This window comes from Zootoca vivipara, chromosome 10 (assembly GCF_963506605.1).
Source record: "Zootoca vivipara chromosome 10, rZooViv1.1, whole genome shotgun sequence".
NCBI lineage: Eukaryota > Metazoa > Chordata > Lepidosauria > Squamata > Lacertidae > Zootoca > Zootoca vivipara.
Window position 1 is genome coordinate 13,138,829 of NC_083285.1, and position 20,672 is coordinate 13,159,500.

Sequence of the window (20,672 nt, forward strand, 5' to 3'; positions counted from 1 at the left end):
TATAGGGGCAATGATGCAGAGGGGCAAAACTCAGCAAGTGGCCTGGTCACCATGTGAATGATGTGCCTTTGTATGTGTGACAATACACCACACTCATTATAAAGGGTATTTCTCCCATTTTGCATCTATCAGCAACAATGTACACCTAGAAGCGACTTGTGATAAAGATGTTTATTTTATACAAAAAGTAACATGCGATTCTTAAGGACTTAACTCCTACAAAAGTGAACTTTATAGGCAAAAGCATCAATGATGACATGCATTTGTAACTTTATAAAGGTGCCTGTTATCATCAACTGAATACCAGCTGTTATATTAGTTCTCTTGCAATAAGCAAGACCTACCACACAGTTACTTATGTTTAGCTGTTCAGATGGACTTAATTTCTAATTGGCAGTTTCTTGTTGTAGAGTCGGTTTGCAAATAAATCATCACAATTAAGATGCTAGTACTCTAAAATGAAAGACACACTCTGTTGAAACAAGTTGTGTTGCAAACTTGAAGCTATACTAATTTCTAAGTTATTAGAAAGGCATGAGAGAGGTTTTAAAGGAAGACTGTATTGGTGCTAACATTCTGACTAGATTCTACTGTTTGAAAACCACGGGGAAGTGGTCAATAGGGCTGTCATGATGTTTGTGACTGTGACCATAACACTTGCAAATGCAAAGGCAAGAATGCCTTTATTCCTGCTCCAGTTTCCTAAATCCAGATTACTGGGCCATCTGCACTACAACAGCTTTCCAAGCCTTCTCTTTGTCAAAATCCTTCATGCTGTTATTGGAAACCTACAAAAAAAATTTCAAACACTGTTATTGAAAAATTAGAATGGAAGAATCCAGACTAAGGGTAAATCATTAGATGATACATTAGATGTGCGGTCATATTTCCACGTCTTGCATTTTTATATGGAAGTAGTAGCAGTGGGGACCCAGGTGGCGCTGTGGTTAAACCACTGAGCCTAGGGCTTGCTGATCAGAAGGTCGGCGGTTCGAATCCCTGTGACGGGGTGAGCTCCCGTTGCTTGGTCCCAGCTCCTGCCAACCTAGCAGTTCGAAAGCACGTCAAAATGCAAGTAGATAAATAGGAACCGCTACAGCGGGAAGGTAAACGGTGTTTCCATGTGCTGCTCTGGTTTGCCAGAAGCGGCTTTGTCATGCTGGTCACATGACCTGGAAGCTATACACCGGCTCCCTCGGCCAATAATGCGAGATGACCGCGCAACCCCAGAGTCGGTCATGACTGGACCTAATGGTCAGGGGTCCCTTTACCTTTACCTTTAGTAGCAGTGAAAAGGCCTAATCCAGATTGGGCCTGCAGTGCAGGGTGAGAGGGATCTAACCCCTTCCTTCATACCATTTTCTTGAGCAAAAAATGCCCCCTCCCCAACTGCTGTTTGACCAGGCAGCTTTGGAGGCACGTACCAGTTTCTCTTTGGGGGCACTTAGCCATGGGGGGGGGGATTTCATTGATAAAATGGAATTGGAGGGAAAGCTTAAAACAATCCCCCCTCCCACTTTACTGCAGTCCCAATCTGAATCAGGTCCTCTCCCTAGATCAGGCATCCCCAAACTTTGGCCCTCCAGATGTTTTGGACTACAATTCCCATCTTCCCCGACCACTGGTCCTGTTAGCTAGGGATCATGGGAGTTGTAGGCCAAAACATCTGGAGGGCCGCAGTTTGGGGATGCCTGCCCTAGATTAAGCATAAGTGGTAAACCAAGAACAAACTTTGTCACAGCTTGTGGTTTGCCTGGAACTATGAGCCTGGGTCTGGAAGTAACACTAAGCCAAACCATGGCTTAGTTCCAGACAGCACATCAATGGTAGGAGCGCTGTACCCAAAATCTGCAGTTTAGGAACCCATATGTTTGCTCGTTCATACTTAGCCATGTCAATATAACATTCACTTACAAATAAATCTGTATTTTAAAGAATAACTGTGATGGGTGATGACAATGAACGCTAAATGATCAGCAACATTCCATAATAACTCCAATCTTAAAGTGAAATTATCCCTCACCTCTGTTGTTTTGTACTCTTGTTTCTTCATCTGTGGCACAGCCCACACTGAGTCCCGCATCTTCATTTTTGCCTTGAAGCTCACACACAATATGACAGTGCCAGTAGTCAGGAAAGCTTGAATTAACAGCATCAGCATTAAAAGCAGGAGGAGCACGTCATAAGACTGCTAAAAAAATAAATACATACATAGGAAAGGCTTTAGCCTTTAGGTATGCTAACTGTTACACACTTTTCTGCCTCCAAAGGTCACATTAACTGGAGGCACCTGCAATACTCTGGTTTCCCCTTACTTCCAATATCAATGTAGCAGTGAAAAGGCCTAATCCTGCTTCTATGTCCTTAAATGCCATTCTGTACTGGTTTGGGAGCCAGTGGCATATTTTGTCACCATTTATTGGCATGAGTTTTCCAATATGAAGTATGAATGCCCAGGCATACTACATTCAATTGTGTATATTTGCTTATTATGTGAATGCAAAAGTAAAGAGATTTACAAAGTTTTTCTATAGTTTGACTTGTAAGAAAACAGATTTTTACTTATTCCTCCTTCTCTCTGTGCCCACCCATTGCCAACTCCTATAAAGTTTCCAAGGGCTATGATCAGCATTTGTTCCCACTCAGGACCATAGCTGCCAAGTTATCCCTTTTTTAAGGGATTTTCCCTTATGCTGAATAGGCTTCCTCGCGAGAAAAGGGAAAACTTGGCAGCTATGCTCAGGACTCAAGCAATTGGTAAGGAGGGTGCCATTGCATGCCTAGCCTCTCGGCAAGATTCATTGCCCACTGACCAGGAGGGAAGGGGGGGGGGTTGACACGGTATGATAGAGCCAATCCATGCTTCTGCACAGTGCTAACCTCTCTACAGTGGTACCTTGGTTCTCAAACGCCTTGGTATTCAAACAACTTGGAGCCCAAACACTGCAAACCCGGAAGTAAGTGTTCCAGTTTGCGAACTTTTTTCAGAAGCCGAACGTGCTCCGTTTTGAGTGTTACACTTCCGATTTGAGTGCCACACTTCCATTTTGAGTGTTACGCTGAGCTCTGTCTGTTTTTGCTATTTATTTTGTATTTTTGCGGCTCATTTTTTTTGTTTTTGTGACTGTGTGGAACCCAGTTCAGCTACTGATTGAGTGTGTGACTGCAGTACATTGTTTATTGCTTTCATTTTATGGATCAATGGTCTTGTTAGATAGCAAAATTGATGTTAAGTTGCTGTTTTAGGAGTTGTTTTCAAAAGTCTGGAACAGATTAATCTGTTTTGCATTACTTTCTATGGGAAAGCACGCTTTGGTTTTGGAACGCTTTGGTTTTGGAACGGAATTCCGGAACAGATTAAGTTTGAGAACCAAGGTACCACTGTATCGCTTTGCAATTCTCCCTCCCAGCAAGCAGCAACTATGGGCCACATTTTGTATATGTCTTATAGTCATTAGGGAAATTATGGGAAAACCACAAAACATTATGGCAGATCTGCTGTACTCCTTATATACTACATAGACTTACTCTAAATAATTGCTAACACTGGGTATAAATTGGCAAATAATCACCTGATATTATAGGAAGTAAAGTTGTCGTTTATACTTCCCCACCTCTTACAGTGCACAAAAAATAATAATTTATGCATTACAATGCGCACAAGAATAAGGACAGTGTACAAACTCAAACAGTAGCAGTAGCATAATACCTTGGGGAAAGTTCATGTACCCTATGCTTCCGTATCTCACATTTTAAAGTGGCTAAGACCTTTGTTTTGGACATCTGTGGTTGGGAGTCCCAGCACATTCCGTTACCACAGCACATTAAGTAATCATACTTGGCAAGAACAAACTTGTCATGCTTTACAGTGTGACTGAAATTATTTCCTGAAACTGATGTTCTTGGCAATATGCAAATTTGCAAGCAACAGATACAACAGATTTCAATCAACTGATAAGCATCTCTAAAACATCCCAAGAACTAGAAATTGCACAAGTGATATCATAGGCGCGCGCGTGGGGGGGGGATGCTACATATATTCACTAGCCTTTACTAAGCCTGCATGCTATGGAAAACTATAAGAATGCAGCTATATAATGTATAGGTAATTTAAATATGCTATACTCCCTCTCTGATCTTGCTCCCCTTTGGCTCCTGAACCTGGCTCACAATTTCTCAGCCTCCAAAGCAATCCTGCTTGCACCCAGCACAATACTCCTACTTCTCTCCCTAAGTGTTCTGAAGTCACACATAAAAAAAACCTGAATCACAGCATTTATAAAAGTGAGGACTATTTAGAATAGAAACCAGTAATTTGTACAGAACATTGCCTTGGTCACAATACACTGACAAGATACATTGACTGTTTGCTTGGTAATTCAAAAGCAATACATACTTTAACTGTTGGTGGATAGTTTTTAAAGATGTCAACAATTCGCATGATACTGAAGGACAAGTATCCTGAAGCTGTGAATAATAATGGAGATGTAACACTGCTTATGGCAATCAGGACTTCTACCTAAAATTAAGCATAGCATTACGATTAGATAGATATTTGTTATTAATTTTAAAAAAGAGTCATGGATGTATGTATTCTTGTGTCTCTGAGCAAGCTTGCATGAATGAAGTTTGCTGCAATTTATTCATAAAAAGAAATTCAAAATGTAAGCTTAGTCCCTGGAAAAGTGAATGAGGAGTATGAAGTATTTACATTGATGAATATTATAGAACTCATATTAATAAGTGTGTATTCAGAGCACCCAAGCTATTCGTAACATCCAGACAAAGGCCCAGTCCCCTCTAAAGAACTGCATGCTATGCTCCATTTGTGTGGTGCTTTGGATAGTGGTGAATAAGGGAGAAAGACAACAAAACAGAGATGGAGAGAAAGGAGAGTAAAACATTACACATGCAGCTGGGACCAAAAGTGACTACAGATATACTTAGGCTGCATTCCTAGACCTAAGCACACCTACTTGGAAGTACCATTGAAACCAATGGAGCTTACTTTTGAGTAGACATACATAGTGTTACACTATTACTGTAAATGCTTACAGACTCTCCAGCTTTGAAATGCATCACAGCATAGGGAGAGATATAACTATGCATGAAAAAGCCAACAAAAACAGAGCAGGTGAATGCTAAGATCATAAAGTTTGATACTGTATATGAGCCAGTGGAGAATTTTCACTATGTTTCATGTAGCTTAGGTAGCAGATAGTCACATTTTGGGTGGAATGGAGAGCATCAAAGTGCAATAAATATGGACTGCAATGTTTTTGGACATAGAAGTACACAGCATTTTGACCCACCATTAATCTCCTATCCAATCAGTTTTTGAAGAAGCATAAACATCTACAAAGCCAATTTGTTGGAGATCACTAACGCATCACTGGGCACCCAGACAATAATGATTTCATTATGCCTCCTTCATAAACTGTGTGAAAAAAATATCATCACTCCCTGGCCCAAATGAAGAGATTTGAAATGACAGAAATATTAAATCAGTCTAGTTGCTGTTCAGTTTTCAGAAAGTTCTACTGGACTTATTTTCACCATAACACTTATGATTGCATCAGTTCATTGAAGTGCTTCTACCAGACTGTTTTAATGATATACTTACCAAGCATTTAGTTGGATATTCAGCGGCAACATGGCTTGCAATGGCACTGGGGAAACACTAAAAATAAACTAAATATGAGAAAATGTTCAGGACCAATCAGGATATAGAGAGAGCAGTGCGTATTAGCAAATACTGTATACTGATTACCCCAACTGCACTTCCAATGATTTCTTGTTGTTTTATAAGAAGGAAAAGGGTGCTTTTCAGGGGGCACTAGGACACTACCAAGTAGGCAACATATTCCTGCTGTTGCTTGAGGCGGGATTCACTCCAACAGAATCTCTGACTGACCCCCCTCCTCTGGAGTGCTAGCAAGCTTGGCCAGAGAGTGAACTATCACTCCAGTACCTATTTGATTTAAAGAGCAACCCAGTGCACATTTGTTCAGTGGTATGTCCTGCTGTATTCAATGGGGCTAGAAAAGGGGGCATTTGATTATAGTTTTTTCACCAACCTCGCAGATGCCTCGAACACCTTATTGGCTAAACTAGCCTTTGTATCTTTACAACATAATACTACTTGGCGTCAAAACCTATTAGATATTCTATCCAGATACAATCTACCCGAGTTTAATACTCTTAAACTGTGGAGCCCTGATAAAGTTCGGGAATGGATCTTTGAAAAAGACGCCTTTTTGGACACCACGAAGATTGAAAAAACCTGGGTTTTCCTACTGGTTTCCCCGAGTGAAAGCAGTCAAAATCTGTGCCAACTACTTGGTGGAAATCACTGATCCCACCCTTCGGAGAACTTTCACTATGGCATGGTTTCAAACATTGCCAGTGCTTTTTTTTTCAAGGGGAACTCGTCGGAACTCAGTTCCAGCATCTCTTAGATGGGTTCCAAAACCTCTCATGTGAGTTCTGGCACCTCTCAGGTGAGTGCCACTGTCATTCTAAGAGGAAGAGGGAGGCTTTCATGGTGAGTTCTGGCACCTCTTTTTCTAGAAAAATAGCACTGTAAAAACTTAATAGGCAATCAAGATCTGTTGGACTGTTAATGCCACGAGTCCCTCCATCTTGTACTCAGGTTGTATATACTGTATGTATAAATAAGACCATACATTCTAAATACACCACAGTCTCCAATGGCCTTCATTCTAAGGAAACAATCTGGGTAAATGCTGGGAACCCAGGAATCTCTCGCTAAATTATTTGTTCTTTTTTCTGATTCACATTCCTTTATTTCTACTAGATCACACACCTTTCTGAATCCAGTTTTTTTTTTATAAAAAAATATATGTGTGACTACAAAGGACCTGGGCTCTTTTCCAAGTAGTCCTGTAAACCAAGACACAATGTGGTCTCCCACCTAATTCATACTGTTAGCACAATGATTTCTGCTTGTGAATGGATACTTTTCCCCTCTTCTCCCTGCCTGCATACCCTGGATTTGTTCTGGGTGTTCTCCCAGCCCTCCAGAACTGATTTGGGGAGGGGTGCACACAGGGAGAGGAGGGGAAAAGTCCACTGCACAAGCAGAAATCATTGTGTAGACAAAGCAAGTTAGTTGAATGCTGACCAAGAGTACCTGCCTTTCTTATCTGCACAGAATGTTGTTACTTAAAGGCGTACAGATGCTGTTAATAATAGCAAAGTGTGAGTTTTACAAAAATAAGTAGAATGTTTCTAATGTATATGCATAAGAAACTGATGGTAAATTTTAAAAACTGTTATTTATCAAAGTGAACAACAGTTTATAAAATGTTATATTCAATGATGTAATACTTACAGCCACTAAAATCCAAAAGAAAGTTACTGAAAGATATGGACCTGAGACTAGCACATCCATATTCAAAGCTATTATTCCACCAAACACAGCAGAAATTCCAATGATCACTTCAATTACCTAAAGAAGAAGAATAATTTGTTTGGGATTTGGATATAATAAAAGATTCATAGCGGAATCTTAGAGACTGATAAAACAAAGATCTCTTACTGAGTAGGATTTTAGGATCCGTGCTGGAAAGCTGACATTATTCAATGTGATCGCACTATCATACATTGTAGTCTAAAAGGGGGGAAAAGATGATCAGAGTAAATAAACCATTAGCCAAGCATTAGTCATCTGAGTGTAGTAGCTACCCACAGACTGGAAGAACTTGTGACTTGGTAACTTACGACTTCATGTTTAAAAACTTAGAAGGGAATTCATGTTTAAACTCATGCAACCCATAACACACATAGCTGTGTGTGTTTTATGTGAAAAGGACCTTTTTCCTCCTGCTGCTTCCACCTGTGTGCATAAAATACCAGTACTGTACTAAAATACAAGACAAACCAGCATAATTTCTCCCTCTCTCCATTCAAGATATACAAATCTATCCATCTAAATATCAACACATGTACGTATATGTACACAAATATGCCTGATCATTAACATGACCCACTCATGCTGAAGTACTGCAGCTGAAATGCCAATACCATTCATAAAACAATTTGCTCAGAGGGAGGATTACATAGATAGGGGATTGGTTCCAGAGATACTGCAGTGAAAGAAATTCTGGCAGCTGCGCTGTTCTGCAAACAGTTAAGCAATAGCTAGCAGAAAACTAGGCACAGCAAGGAGTTCAAGTGTGCATCCTGAGATGTTGCGAAAGACCTTGTCCAAGAAATTGTGCAACGCTGTGCTAATACCGACACAAAATGAGCTTTCAGTTCTCTTTTCTCAAGTGCGCATATTGTGCTAGGGGAGGAAAAATCATTCAACTCATGTAAGATCCTACCTAAGGTTAGCTAGGTAGAATAGTTTGAGAATTTTAGTCTTACTCTTCTACTGCGAGCAAGTTTTGTTAGTTTTTAAGGTGAAATAAGGCTGTTTGATTTTGTAGCTCCTCGTTTCCTTGTGTTCTGAAATTTTCCTACATCTACATGGGTGGATATGCTAGCAAAGCTATAGGCAGTACATCATATGGAGATGTTGGAATGTCTGGACTACACATAACTATACAGGCCCAGTGTATTCACAAGAAAATTGCTACAGCAAAGACAGATTTTATGTACTTGTCGACATTACAATGTGGATATTGATTTAGGATGCAGCGTAAACCTTGGCCGCTGCCCAGTGGGGCTTAACTGAATGGTAGAGTCAAAGTTACACCCACATCCTTGCTGCATGTACCTGCCTGGGCAAAAGGTGGGGCGTCAGCCGGGAGTTGGTGCAGCAATCAGGCCCAACGCCATCATGTGACAACAACGAGGCTAGCTTGGGATGGCTCAGTCCCTCCATGCCCCATTTGGTGAGCCAAACAGGAAGCTCCATGCCAGCAGAATAATGCCGGCATTACTTCACAGTGAAGACTGGCAAGACTAGACAGAGGAATATCTCTGTCCAATCCACCACCACCAAGCCCAGTACAAAGTGGATTGCATTGCACTGATAATTTTTGAAAGTAGCATGTGCTATCTGGAAAGGAAAAAGGAAGCTCCTGATCTTACTGCCAGAAAGATGTTTGTATGAAATCTGTAATGCTCATATAAAATACAGAAAAAAGGAGTTAGTCCCCAGCTGAAATGCACCCAAAAATCCCAATATTCAGTAGTACACAGGCATTTGATATCACAGCTATATGACTGTGGCTATGTTTCTGAGGCAGTATGCAAATATGAAGCAGAGATTGTAGAGAGCCTTTAGGCTATTTTAGAAATATTTAAGGAAAAACTTACTTTCTTCCTCCTGCAGCACTCCTCGTTAAACCTTGCTGAAATTATTACAGTAGTTGCCATGAAAATTTCCAGTAGAATGAGGAGAATCAAGTTGAAATTTATCTGTGCATAAAAGGTATTTAAAATTCTTAGATTAACATAAACTTAGCTACATAATTACTATAGTTTAATGTCACCTGGTCCGATCCAGAGCATGACCTTTGCAATAGAGCACTTGCAATGAAAAATGGAGCCATAGGAGCACCATTGTTGTGGCTTCTCATGAAGTTTGGCTAACCATTCTAGTTTAGCCCCTCTAAACAGGGGCTTTGCATTGGCATACTTAAAACTGGATGAACCATATAGGGAACCATTTCACACAAACCTTCCATGTGGAACAGGATCAACACAGTTATGGTTTTTCAATGGCTAGCATAATGCAAATGCAACTTTTGAATCAGGCCTAGAACAGCTCGCTCAATTTTTTATACCTAGAGTTTCGAGAATGAGAATTGCTGGCAATCTGTTTGATATGTCTGATCATTTGTTGCTTGAACTCTAAGAACCAATAATAATATAGCAAGGAAAGAAGTGGAAATGAAATGCCCAAACACATGCCAGCATTAAAAGTATTTTCCTATAAAGTCTCTTCAGATTTAAAAACAAAAGCAGCAAATTATGAAATAGTGCCTAGCATCCAATTAACTTTTTGAAAGAGTATATATACAATGAACAAAATAAGCAAACTCAATATCAAATAAACTCATTACAGAATTTATCTTTATTGTTAAGAACTCACATTTACTGCTGTAGGGTTCAAGACAAGTTTGCATCCAAACCAAACTAAACATGTTGTTGTAATAGCAAATGTAGAAACAAACAGCATCTGGAAATTGGGTATCTGTAAAAACAAAAACAAAGAACAACACACACACACACACACACACACACACACACACATTAAGAATATTTCATTTTTGCTTTAATTAAAGAAATTAAGTGTTAACAGTCATTCCAAGCTTATAAAGTACTTACCACGTTAACTTTGTTTCGGGCTATGGCAAAACTCACAGCTGCTGAGGGAATACACTGAAGAGAAATTAATGAAAATTAAGAGTACAATTTACAAACTAAACTAGAATTTCATGAATAATAAAATTTCCCACTGAGTATAGAATAGACATACTTTGCCTATGTGAACATAGTAAATCACAGCAAAAGCCCCATCTCACCCATGAAGCTTGTTGGATAATTTAGGCAAATCCATTATATTTTAGCCTAAATTTTTGTTCATTTTTTCTTTCTCTTTCTGAAACCCATTTTTTTCTGTCTCTTCCTCCCTACTCTCTTCTGGCAAGTCTGAACTTGCAGGGGGCTTTTAAAATTAGCCCGCAGATTACCTACCACTACTTCCCTAAATATAAACTTACTGTGATAAAGATAAGAGTCACAATCCAAATATCTAGAGGGGACCACTGACTTAAAACAAAACAAAACAGCAGACCCCAAATAACCCAAGCACATTTTTTTTTGAGACCTCCGCTCTGTTTCAAAAGTGATTTGCCATGCAGTGACGGGAAGGTGAATGTTTGGTAAACACATCCAAAAGCCCTCTGGCACACATGATGCATGGTACAATGAATGCACCCTGAAAAATGCTACAAATATGAAAAATAATCATAATAGAAAATAAGAATATTGTTTTAACAAAATCCACAATGGCCACAATCCAATACAGGGATGGACACATTTAAACTCAGTTCACTGAAATAAATGTGTTTAAGAATGCCTAATTCTTTCAGACTGTATAGTGAGCAAATGTTTAACGGAAATTGGAAGGCTTGATACCAAGGTGGGTATGAGGAACAAGCGGCTCTCTGGATGTTGTTGAACTCCAACTCCCATCCAACATGGTCAATGCTTTTCTGTGAATAGCAGAGAGAGAAGATGCAGCTGACTGTTTGAGGCAGCTGGATCAGAACTGTTGCCCCTTGGTCAGTACCCTGTTGGCACCCTGTTTTCCATTAAGCTACAGAGATATCGGCAGATAGGTATCAGGTAAATATGGTTTGACTGCTTTGTGATACAGTAGCAGGCTTTATTCCCTCCTCAGAGTTCATTTCCTCTTGCCCTGCAGTTGTACTACTCGACTTACTGCAGCAGGATCTCTTGCACCACCAATATGACTGGGGAAAGAGTTTCCTGCCTTAAGATTAGCCTACCCAGAACAGGGTGAAGCAGTGTTATTGTCCTTCCTCCATGCCCAAACCAGCTAGAGCAGCAAAGACCAGCTCAGTAAAGGCCCATTGTGCATGCCACCCTTCTAATTCTGTTTCTGGATCAACTGAGTGGGCCTCTTGCAGCCACTTCAGAACCTCTAAATCTGTCCCAGTTACTGTTGTTATTTGACCTAGTCAACAATGGCAGATACCCATCTTCATTTACATTCCCAGACTACCTTTGAGACATACCTTCCAACTCCCGGTTAGAAAAATCCGGGATCAGCAGTGCCGGCACCGGAAGTCACTTCCAGACATGCGTAGAAGCAACATCCGGTGCCGGCGCTGCCCGATTTCTGGTGCCCAGACATGGGCAGAGCGGCACCGGAAGTCGCTTCTACGCATGTCCAAACATGCTCAGAAGTGACTTCCGGTGCCACTCTGCCCGATTTCCGGTGCCCAGACATGGAAGGAGCCTCCCTGGCAGATACTTAAATCTGGGCGATTTATGGGATTTTTTCCATTCCAGGCTGCCAGCGGGAAACGGTTTAAAATACGGGGGTTTCCCGCAAAAACCGGGAGACCTGGCAGCTATGCCTTGAGAGCATGTCTTGGATTGTTCCAGTGTGACAGCTGAGCCCCACTTTCTCATCACCAAAATCGCCCAAAGCACAGAGTCCCATTCACACTGAATTGCCACAGAATTTGGCTCCTATCCACTTGAACTATCCATGACTTAGGGCTACACTCTGATGCATTCATTAATATGCCATGAGATTTACTTCCAAGAAGAAATTATTATTATTATTACTATTCATAATACTTATATACTGCTCTTCATCTGAAGATCTCAGGGTGGTTGACAAGATTAAACGTCAATTGCTCATTGGCAATCTTCATATACATGAATTGATCTTCCACGTTGCAGTCAGAAAGGATAGAATGCATAGGACTGGGTTTTTAAAGTTCCACTGTAGCTAATAGAATCAGTTGGACATAACTCACTCAAGTCCCATTGGTGTCATAACTAATTTAACTGAATCGGGGCCTTTTGTGTGTGTGCACATGAGAACACGCTAAGAACAAAACTCAAAAAACATCATTCAGAGATAAAAGATACTTACACAATCCCAGTTTCATTCTTACAAATATACCCTGAGAGAGAAGGAAATTTATAGGATTCTCTGTGCCCCTGAAATTTGCTCATGTGATATTTCATTACATTGTTTATTTGAATATAAATAACACACAATAACTAAACATTGCATCTGCTATTATAAAGCAGAAGAAAAAAACCCAAGTGTTTAATTGGCCAGCTGCTGCTAATTTTAAAGCAAACAATATCTCTGAAAGCAAGAGTAAGGAATTATCTAAAGAGAGCATGTGTTAGCAGTTTGATTCTGGATCAAGTGGTATATCTGAGATAAGACTTTTAAAGCATAATGAAAATAATATAATTGAATTATATTTCTAATTTATATTTCTAGACAGCCACAGAAATTACAAAGAATGCTTACTGAACCTGCTGCACAGCGCAGGTAATCCATTTCAGATGGAAAAACATTCCCCAAATAAAGTGAAAATCCAGAGGTAACAAGGATGCAAGTCTGAAATGAAGAAATTGACATTACTTTATTAGTATAAATTATATAGCTAAGCAACTTCGTGAGAATTGGCAGTTCTTTTCAAAAATGAAAATACTAGAACCATTAACAACTGTTTCTCTGTGTTAATGCTACTAAAACCAAACATCAAAAGATCTTTATAAGTCAAAAGAACATGTTGTCTTGCTGCTAAGTCCGAGAACTATTATGCAATGACTTGGCAACAATATCAAAGAGTAACAACTTAGGAAGTGTTCATATTTAACTAAATAAAAATAGATATCAATAAATACATTGATTTTGTGGGAAGATTCACACAAACAAGCACTTTCATTTGCTTTCTGTGTGATTGTGCACAGACACTTTGCATGTAAAAAACTGGGGGGAAACAACTTCAGGAAGTGAGAGGGAGGGGTGGTTAACCTTTCCAGATTTGCTACTCCTGCTCTCCAAATTGTACACACTTCATCCCCATTTGCTTTTACATGCCACATCTGAGGATTTTAATAGGATGCCAGATATCAGTTTAGATCCCTATGTGAGGCAGGGGAATGAGAAACTTGATGAAAAGAAGCAGAGAGGTGAGCCCTCTCATCTCTCCCACCCCACGACCGCTTATTTGCTCTAAATTCACAACCCAAAACTACATGTACAGTAAATAATAATAATAATAATAATAATAATAATAATAATAATAATTTGTTATTCTGGGCGGCTCCCAACAGAATATTAAAAACAATCAAACATTTAAAACTTCCCTAAACAGGGCTGCCTTCAGATGTCTCATAAAAGTCAGATAGTTGTTTATTTCCTTGACATCTGATGGGAGGGCGTTCCACAGGGCGGGCGCCACTACCAAGAAGGCCCTCTGCCTGGTTCCCTGTAACCTCACTTCTCGCAGTGAGGGAACCGCCAGAAGGCCCTCAGAGCTGGACCTCAGTGTCCGGGCTGAACAATGGGAGCAGAGATGCTCCTTCAGGTATACTGGGCCGAGGCCGTATAGACCACAACTTACATTCCAGCCATTGCGCCAAAAGCCAAATTTGTGTATAATCAAAACACATTTGGTGCAAAATTGCAAAAGTAAAGAAAACAGGAAGTTTTTTAAAGCTATTGTTAAGGGAAATCGCCAAAAATGGCACTGCCAAAATGGGTTGCCATACATTCAGATTTCCCAGGACATTTTTGTGATTTCTGCCTGGACATTGCTTCCTACTGCAGTATTCTGGCTATGTCCATATGGCAACCCTAGCAATGGCAAGTGAGATTGCCAGAGGTTTTTCCCCCTGTATGTCTGCTCCCTTTTAATTTTTTTAAAAATAAAGCCAAGCATGTAAAGCTGAATACATACAATTTAAATGTGCTTAAATTGCGTGCATACTGTTTCATATAGTTCTACTCTACAACAAAGTCAAGAATCCTATCTTATTTTACACATCACTTTATACAGGACTCAGAGAGGATTTAAGTAGGACTTCATACTTAAAGAGTTTTAGTGGAAATATTGCCTCCACAATGTTCTTTCCCTGAGTCTGCAATGTTGGGAAATGCCACAGAAATTTAGCTGTTACCTTCTTCACACAATGGGAAGGGGTGTGCAAGTCCTCTGCTCACACCTAATCTCAATGAACGTAGAGGTAAGAGTAATAAGCATCACCCAAATAGTTTATTTGGATAGTTCCAGACTATTGCTATTTTGGGGTGGGATTCAATCACATACAGGTAAATTCTGCTTGCACAATTATAGATGACTGGGAGGTCTTGCACAACAGACTTGTTTCCCCCAAAAGATTAGACTTTTGTGATGTAATGAGGAAAATGCAATGGAAAGTGTGTGATAACATTTTGACACCACATTGTCTAGCCTCCCTGCAAACAAATTAGAGTGAATATTCATTAAACCGCCAACATTGTCTAATTTCCCTACAAACAACTCAGGATAAATGCTGACTAAACAGGACACCTGGAAGCACCCTTAGTCTCTGTGTAACTCTTTCTTTCAGCCTTCTCTAGTGCTTGTCATCTCTCTTCCTTGGTGTATATTTTACTCCCAAGCACAAGCAATTTTGGGAATCTCAGTGTTGTGGGAATCATTGTCTTTGAATAGACTGAAATTGCTCAGTATATTCATAAAAATAAGTGGCACTCTTTATGATGCTTCCTCTACTGACAGCAAGAATTCAGCAAAAGATACCAATTAACTGTCACTTGCAGCAACAATTTAGGAAAAAGAAAATCTTACTAAAGCAGTAAATTAAAAGTTAACTAAAGAAAATAAGCTCCTTTCTTGGCAGGCATGCTTAACAAAACAATGAAACGTCTCAGCAAAGACAGCTTGTCTGCATCTTGTGGTTATGCAGTGGAGCATTCCAAGTATTTTTTAATAGTTCTTGTTAAACAAAGTACAGTACTCAGGGGAAATCCTCAGGAGTTTCTGTTACTACTACTAAACATTTATTTTGCAACTATAGTGTGCTAGCAGCTTCAGTGCCTAACATTGTCTGTTAATAAACAAGCCTATTATATTATTTAAATTATTATAGTCACACTTATGCTCCAAAGTATTCCCAAGAAGTAGCAAGAACTATCTTTTTCACTTTTATTCTCATGTTGTTGTCTATCTCGAGAGACAATGGAGTGCGCCTCTGGGGGTGAAGTCAAACCGCCATGTTAGCAGCACTCGAGTGACCTCCCTGGGGTGCAAGCCTGGGCAGTGTGTATGGAGGTCCTGGGTTGCCCAAACAACAAAACCCACCCTCCCTCTCAACCTCGCTGACATGTTGCCACCAGTTTTGTATAGGGTTTATTCCTTGGACTTTTCTTCTCCTAATGATATCCCACAAAGCAGCAGAGGTTTAGGACCAGAGTTTTCCTTCTCCCAGGTTGACTTCCCAGATGGGAAGGGCTACTTTCCCATCTTCCCCTCACTTCCTTCTACAGTACGTGCAGAAACCACTTTCTTGACCATTGAACCCACTGCTGGTCTTAATCTGCTAGAGCAGGTATCCCCAAACTGCGGCCCTCCAGATGTTTTGGCCTACAACTCCCATGATCCCTAGCTAACAGGATCAGTGGTCGGGGAAGATGGGAACTGTAGTCCAAAACATCTGGAGGGCCGGAGTTTGGGGATGCCTGTGCTAGAGCCTGTCTTCGCATGCAGGGGAAGTCCCTAACTCTCCGAGGCTTTGATACCCACTGGCTACCTTCACCTGGTTTGGCCGGACAGTCAAAACTGTTTCCTGGGATGTGGCTGCTGTCACATGCTGACCGCTTCTAGGAGCCATGGGTGAGAGCTGAGTGCAGGTTGGGGACCAAACCTGGGCAAACTACCTTACACTGGAGCCAACTTCAGCACCCACAATAATATATTTGTGGGGGCTGCCCTCCCAGTCAATGGGCAAAGTTGAAGCCCTTTGTTGCAAGCACCCACAATCTTCAGCACGAGATGGCACCTATGCTACCTCAGGAGCATGATATGTGACCCACCAGAGGTACCACTCCTCCCTTAACACTTCATACAATCTACAAATTCATCACATGCTTCAAAACACACCAAGTGCCAAAAACTGGGTGGAATTTACTTCTAGGTGAGTGTATACTGTATAGGATTGCAACCTATGGATACTTAGACCAGAGCCATCTTTCCTATTGCGCTTACTGGCACGTTGCGCCAAGGCGCTGGCCTCTCGAGTGCCCCAGCGAGTGGGGGAGCTGCGCAGCTTTGCCAGCGGCCTCCCCTTTCCCTGCAAGCCCACCAGCTGTGCCCTATCAACCATATGGCTGGTGGGCATGCAGATTGCCTCCCAAGCCTCCGCGGGAGGAGAGCGATCCCTGCAGAGGCTTAGAATGGAAGCTGCGCCCCGCCAAACTATATGGCTGGCGGGTGTGCCGCTTCCTTACCAAGCCTCTGCAGGAGGAGAGCAACTCTGGGAAACGGGGGGGGGGGCACCAGAGGGATCTTTGAACCATGGCACTGAATATGCTTAAGACGGCCCTGACTTAGACACTTAGCAATGCCAGTTATAAAACTACAAACTATAATGAAATTATTAACACACTCAGAAAGCAAACAAGTCTACAAAAACAAAAAAGTCAAACTAAGGAATGTTATTTTTGTGGTAACCATTGTGCATTATAGTCATTTGTGTGGTTTATACATGCATGGTCCATATCGGTTGGAAAGGTTTTGAAAACCTTGAATTTATGCTACCTGCACAATTTAAAATACAATCCAATCACATCTTATGCACATTTAACTCATCAATTTCAACCATATGTGGTTGAAGACCAACTGGTTGAAATTCCAGAGGTTAAAGGCAAGCAAGGCAGAATGCTTAAAAACTCTTTTTGTGCTAGGTTGGAAGGGACCTAAATGGGACTCTCCTGATCATCCTGCCGAGAGGGCCTCATTCTGCAGAAGGACCCCCTTATCCTTTTCTCAGAGCAAGAGAAGAGGAGGCAGAGAGGAGTAGTGGAAAGGGTAGCAGAGAGCCTGCCCTCACCACCTGGCTGGACAGACAAGAGGTCAATGAGGTGAGAACGTAGCCTGGAGAGCACCAGTTTGTCATGTCCCGCACCAGCCCTCTGTGACAATTGTGTCATTTTGCCAAATTTATTGGGCTGGAACTGGACGAAGGTAGCGCTGTGGTCTAACCACTGAGCCTCTTGGGCTTGCCGATCAGAAGGTCGGCGGTTCGAATATCCGCAACGGGTGAGCTCCCTTTGCTCTGTCCCAGCTCCTGCCAACCTAGCAGTTCAAAAGCACACCAGTACAAGTAGATAAATAGGTACCGCTCTGGTGGGAAGGTAAACGGTGTTTCCACGCGCTCTGGTTTCTGTCATGGTGTTCCATTGCACCAGAAGTTGTTTAGTCATGTTGGCCACATGAGCCAGAAAGCTGTCTGTGGACAAACGCTGGCTCCCTCGGCCTGAAAAGTGAGATGAGTGCTGCACCCCATAGTCGCCTTTGACTGGACATAACCGTCCAGGGGTCCTTTGACCAGCCCTCTGTGACAATTGTATCATTTTGCCATACTATTGGGCTGGCACTGGTAGGACTTAATTCCAGTAAATACTACCTTTTGAAAATCAAGACTTTCCAACTTCAAACAGATTTAATGACATGGGTAATAATGTAATAAAAATTAACCTACTATATTTGCCCGGTACAGCTTTACCTATTCAGCCCCTGACCAGACCGGAATAACATTTCATACTTACCCCCATCAGCAAAGAATATATCCATGTTTTATAACTAAAACACGGATGAAACCTCTTTGATAATTGAAGGTCGCTTGATTTAATATCTGGAACATAATTTCCATTCTCTTGTTTTCCACGCTCCAAGGTTGGCATTCTGTCATAACTAAATTCTTCCCTGTAAGATTCCTCCTTGGTCATGGTGCTTTAAAGTGAAAATAAAATTTCCTTTTATTTCTGAATTTGGCGTTCCCAATAAATCTTACATTGTTTCTATATTTGTTTGGGGATCTTGAGCTAAAAACTTTCTTTTTTACTTCAACGTATGCTTCAAGTTACATATTTCTACTTTCACATTAACATAGCTAGGATCACATTATTAAGCTGTGTTCCTAACAATTTGCATACGGTACTCAAAAGTCCATTCTAAGACAGTAAAAGAGACTGAATTGTGAATTATTAAGTAAATACTATAGACAATTTTAATCACAACACAATCCTATGCATGTCTACTCAGAAGTCCCACTGAGTTAAATGGGTATAATAGGATTGTACAGTGAATAACTATTTTCAAACTAGTGCACAATTCTGCATTCTATATTCTAATCATATTGAGCAACCCCAGTGTGCAAACACATCAACAATTATACTTAAAGTTTCATAGAGGCCAGCATCAATACAACAAATTAAATGAGTATAATTCAATATATCCAAACCATTTAACAACTTCTACTTTTTATAAAGAGCTTGAATAATTTTTTTTAAAAATACAGTTTCCTAACTTTCACTTCTGCATAATTATCAACAGAATGGGGAATAAGCACAATTATGGCAATAGTCCTATACATACTTCAATGGGAGTAAGTCCCATTAAACTCAGTGGGGGCTTACGTCTGAGTAAAAATGTAAAGGATTGCATTAAAAACACACTGGAAACTAGCAGCATACAGTACTTGACATGACAAAATAGTTTGTTGTTATATAAATGCAACTTATTTTACTTATCCATTTTACTTATCCCCCCCCCAACTCATATGGAGTATACCGATTACTATAGCTTAACCAGATAGTTACCAGTCGTTAAAATCTGTTATACTTACATTAAACTGAGAAATTAATATTCAGCTTTGAATAGTTTTGTGAGTAAAGTTGTCCGTGCACTTTGTTATAGTCTCACTGCTTAGTGATTCATGCTGCCTTTGAAAAGTTTGCTCTTCTACTTTGGCTTTCAACAAGGTCTATTCATACGTGGAACAAAAGCACAGCAAAAACCACAGTTAAGCCAGAGAACAGGGAAATGCCAACTGAATTTTAATGAACAGAACATGCTAGAAAATTACTGTACCATATTCTCACAAGGCTGATTCCATAATTGTCTTAGGGAAAGCAAAATTGAAGCAAAAGTTTCAATATGACAAAGATACAAACTATTTTTGATGTTCAGAATACTTAATACACAGTTTAATCAAGTTATATTTTATGATAGTCATGAAGTTGCAATCCTATACACACTTGGGAGTAAGCCTCAATAAGACTTACTTTTGAGTAGACATGTATAGAATTGTACAGTAATTAGCTGTTCTTGCTAAATTATATAACTTTTATCCTCAGAAGCTAGCAACATTGTAAAACGTGTGATCACAGGAGGGGGGGGACTTCAACATAAAAGGTAAAGAAACCCTAAATATGTTCACTTGGAAGTAAGTTTCACAGATTTCAGTGGATGTTCTACGTATCTGGACAAGCTTTTGTAGTAAATCCCATTGAATGCAATGGGTTTTACTAATCCCAAACAAGTGTGCAATTCTATACACACTTTCAATATTTGCTCATTTTACGGGAAACCATTTTTAAATCTTTCTTCTAAAAACAGGACATCTGCCACTATTGCAGCAACAATTGCTTTGAAGATAATTAATACTTCATCAAGTACAAAATACGTTTGGGAGTCCAAAAATTAATTTATCTGTCTCTGTAATGTTGTGACATTAATGAGCTAAACAGTTTCTAAATTTTAGTCAGCTTGTAACAGGCTTAAAAATAAACTTCAGGCTAAAATGTGAAATGTTTGTAAACATCCCGCATTATTATCTTACTTTTTTATTTTATTAAAAGGTTGGTCTTTCTGAATCTATGTAGTTACACCTGAACTAAAACTTGCTACATAAAGTGGCATACATCACACCATCTGAAGGCACCTCATGCACATGGGAATTGTTCCATGCTGCTGGGTTTCTGAGTTTTGTATGCATTTCTCCATTGTAACATTGTGCAGCATGGGGAAAATGCATGACATGCTCATGGGCTGTTCCACAAGATTTTGCATGAGGAACATTGGTTTGTATTCAACAGTGTCAATCAGTTGACAGTAAGATTTCCATCA

At 40.3% G+C, this 20,672-nt stretch overlaps 1 protein-coding gene across 1 annotated transcript; it reads right to left on the reverse strand.

Annotated features, from left to right (window-relative positions):
- Positions 1 to 156: 156 nt before the first annotated feature.
- MLC1 (modulator of VRAC current 1) lies at positions 157 to 19,494 on the reverse strand. The gene is made up of 12 exons (XM_035127804.2): positions 19,390 to 19,494; positions 18,311 to 18,494; positions 13,004 to 13,093; positions 10,303 to 10,356; positions 10,067 to 10,168; positions 9,289 to 9,390; positions 7,562 to 7,633; positions 7,355 to 7,471; positions 5,624 to 5,680; positions 4,397 to 4,519; positions 2,024 to 2,191; positions 157 to 788 (listed from the first exon to the last, which is right to left on the reverse strand). Exons 2-12 carry the CDS (start codon positions 18,488 to 18,490, stop codon positions 714 to 716), a joined length of 1,140 nt encoding a protein of 379 aa, XP_034983695.1. The 5' UTR covers positions 18,491 to 18,494; positions 19,390 to 19,494; the 3' UTR covers positions 157 to 713.
- Positions 19,495 to 20,672: the final 1,178 nt, after the last annotated feature.